The sequence below is a fragment of the Triticum urartu genome, chromosome 4A (genome assembly GCF_056163025.1).
Source record: "Triticum urartu cultivar PI428250 chromosome 4A, HENAU_Tu73, whole genome shotgun sequence".
NCBI classification, from domain to species: Eukaryota; Viridiplantae; Streptophyta; class Magnoliopsida; order Poales; family Poaceae; genus Triticum; species Triticum urartu.
Window position 1 is genome coordinate 12943931 of NC_141876.1, and position 2933 is coordinate 12946863.

General features: G+C 60.8%; 1 protein-coding gene across 1 annotated transcript; it reads right to left on the reverse strand.

The window, feature by feature from the left end:
* Positions 1-438: 438 nt before the first annotated feature.
* Positions 439-1590, reverse strand: LOC147974429 (uncharacterized). Its single transcript, XM_087519468.1, has one exon. The coding sequence runs from the start codon at positions 1522-1524 to the stop codon at positions 439-441; it is 1086 nt and encodes a 361-aa protein (XP_087375594.1). The 5' UTR covers positions 1525-1590.
* Positions 1591-2933: the final 1343 nt, after the last annotated feature.

Here is a 2933-nt window from a genome sequence, read left to right on the forward strand (position 1 = left end):
ACATGACATGGTTCTAGCTTATTTATGTTCGAGCCTCCAACAGTGGTAGGACTAGGGTTCCTACCGACTCTACTCCTTAGGTTATAAGGGAAGAACAACGGAGGTTGAGGGCGAGGACGTGAGCTCCGGCGTGTCGGTGCCGTCGCGAGGAAGGAGGAGGGCGGCGGCAGTTAGGGCTGGAGGCGGCTAGGGTTCCGACTCCTCTGGGAGCCGGGCAATAGGGATAGAAAATATCTTTATTGCTTAATTCCAAAAAGAGTCTTACAGCCTATATTTATAACCTAGATAACTTGCATAAGAATTAACCTAAGATAACTTGGGGCTAAGATCTGCCCGATGGGCCTAGCTAAACCGGCCATAACATTTCTCCCCGCCTGCACAAACAGCTCGTCCTCGAGCTGTAAGGTGGGGAAGCGCTTGCGGAACTCCTCGAGGCGATTAACCAGCGTCAAACACCTTCTCGACAGCTGGGGCGGCCAGGACGGCGGCGACGGCGTCCTCCGGAATGTAGTCTGCAACCTCCAGGTAGAAGAGTCGCGGGCAGGCATGGCCGGGCGTGTAGGGCTCGTCGCAGTTGAAGCACAACCCTTGGCGGCGATGCTTGATTATCTCGGCTGAGGTGAGCCGGCGGAACGGGCGCGCCGCGGTCGCGGCGAGGGGTGCCACAGAAGCCTGCACAGGCCAACCCTGCGCGGAATTCGGCCCGGGTAGCGACCCAGCGGTCCGGGACGGTGATTCCTGCTGGATGGCCACCGCACGGCGCTCGAACGCGCAGGCGTAGTACATGGCCGACTGGAGATCCTGGGGTCCCCGAAGCTCCACGTCGATGCGAATGTGATCCGGGAGGCCACCAACAAAGAGGTCGGCGCGCTGCTGCGCCGTCACGCCCGACGCATGGCACGCCAAGGCCTGGAAGCGGTCGGTGAAGTCCTGCACCGTAGAGGTGAAGGGAAGGCGGCTGAGCTCCGACAGGCGGCTCCCGTGAACCGGAGGCCCAAAACGGAGGAGGCAGAGCTCGCGGAAGCGCTCCCAAGTAGGCATGGCACCCTCGTCCTGCTTGAGAGCGTAGTACCACGTCTGTGCCGCGCCGCGGAGGTGATAAGAGGCAAGCCAGGTCCGCTCCGAAGCGAGTGTGCGCTGCCCGCGAAAGAACTGGTCACACTGGTTGAGCCAGTTGAGGGGGTCCTCCGTGCCGTCATAAGTGGCGAAGTCGATCTTGGTGAACCGCGGCGGTGCCTGGGAGGGAACGCCGTGTCGGGCTGGCTCGGAGGTGCGGAGCAGCGAGGCGGGTGACGCCTGGTCGGAGTACTCCGGGTAGGGACCGGCGGAACCAGATGGCCCCCCGAACTGCGGGAATGGAGTCGGCTGTTCGGGGGCCGTGGTGTAGACCGGCGAAGGTGAAGACCCAGCCGCCCACGCTGGAAGTGGCGGCGGGGAGGGCGGGAACCGGACCTGATGAATCGGGAGGCCGGTCGGCGAGGGTGCCCCCGAGCTAGGCAGGGGCGGCGCCGGTGGTTGTAGCATCGGTGGCGGGGGTGGGCGGGGGCGTCGGTGGCCGCGGGGGAGGGTGGCTGCAAGTACCACCGAGGAGCCGCGGCCGACGTGGTCCCGCCGGGGTGTCCCGCCTGGAACGGCAGCAGCGGCTGCCCGGTGCAAGTCAGCGCGGAGAACGGCTGCAGCGGTCCGGTGGCCGCCGCCTGCGGCATCTGCTGTAGCGACCAAGGGCCCGATGACGGCGTCGGCACCAAAAGCTAGAGGGGCGCCGCGGCAGCCGGAGGGCCGCCCGGTGGAGCCGCCTGGAACAACAGCATCAGAGGGGCGCCGTACGGGGAGACGCCCTGGGGCGGCCACGGCGTGTGGCCGTAGGCGGCCACGGGCGCCGTCGGCAGGGGCATGTAGGGCCCGGCCGCGTACTGCTGCTGCTGCAGGTGGAGGCTCTGGACGGCGGTGACGAGGTCCCGCAGGGTGCCGTGACCTGCTCCGGTGTGAAGACGGCGGACGGCGGTGGCGCGGAGGGAACCGGGGATGGCGGCGCGGGCGGGGTCGCGGTGGAGACGTGGCCCGCCAGCGCGGTTGTCCCGGCGGCGGACGTCATCAGTGCGGTGACGGGTGGCGCCGTCGTTATCGGCGCGGTGAGGGGCGGCGCCGTCGTCATCGGCGCGGTGAGGGGCGGCGCCGTCGTCATCGATGTGGTGGAGCCGCTGGAAAGCGCCGGCGGTGGTGGTGGCAGCAACATGATCGGAACTTGGTCTTTGATTACCAAATTGGTAGGACTAGCTGAAACATGGTGGCTTCAACTTGGTTATAGTAATTCTTGGGCATGATGCTGGAGTAATTCTTGAAGTTTCATGTATTCTGCTCTTTCTTCAGTTATCAATTAGCTTAATTGCATACACATGAATAGATATGCTTGCTGCACCTAGCAAAATAAGATTAGGAGGTGTATTCAGTGGAGTACATTTAATTGGTTTTGACATCTCTGTAATATACTGTATCCGTCAACTTTGCAGCCCTCGTCTCCGTTGACTTCGCCTTCGTCGTCTCCGTCGACTTCGCCGCAAGGCCATCTGCCATCGCCTCCGCCGACTTGGCCGGAAGCCATGAGCTATCGCCTAGACCTACTTTGCCGCAGGTACTTTTGAAGCATCTGATGGGTCTCGTCTATTTGTCAATTCGTCAGTTTACTGTAGCCAATATAGCTGTTGCCGACAGTAGAGTACATTTAACTGACAAGCAACACATGCCCTCCTACATATATGGATTTTGTTTGTACTGGAAAGCAGCAGACTAAATTCATAAAGGAAGATGTATGTGATGAGTTCACTGATTAAAAAAATATAGGATGCTTCAGCGACCCCATTGTATGAATATGTTTGTTTTAAAACAAGCTAGCGTGTGTGTTCATTCCTATATTTTCTGTTATGTATGTTAGT

What these genes read in the sequence shown, in the direction of transcription:
- LOC147974429 (XM_087519468.1), bottom strand. Translation starts at nt 1,524, where the DNA reads ATGCTACAACCACCGGCGCCGCCCCTGCCTAGCTCGGGGGCACCCTCG.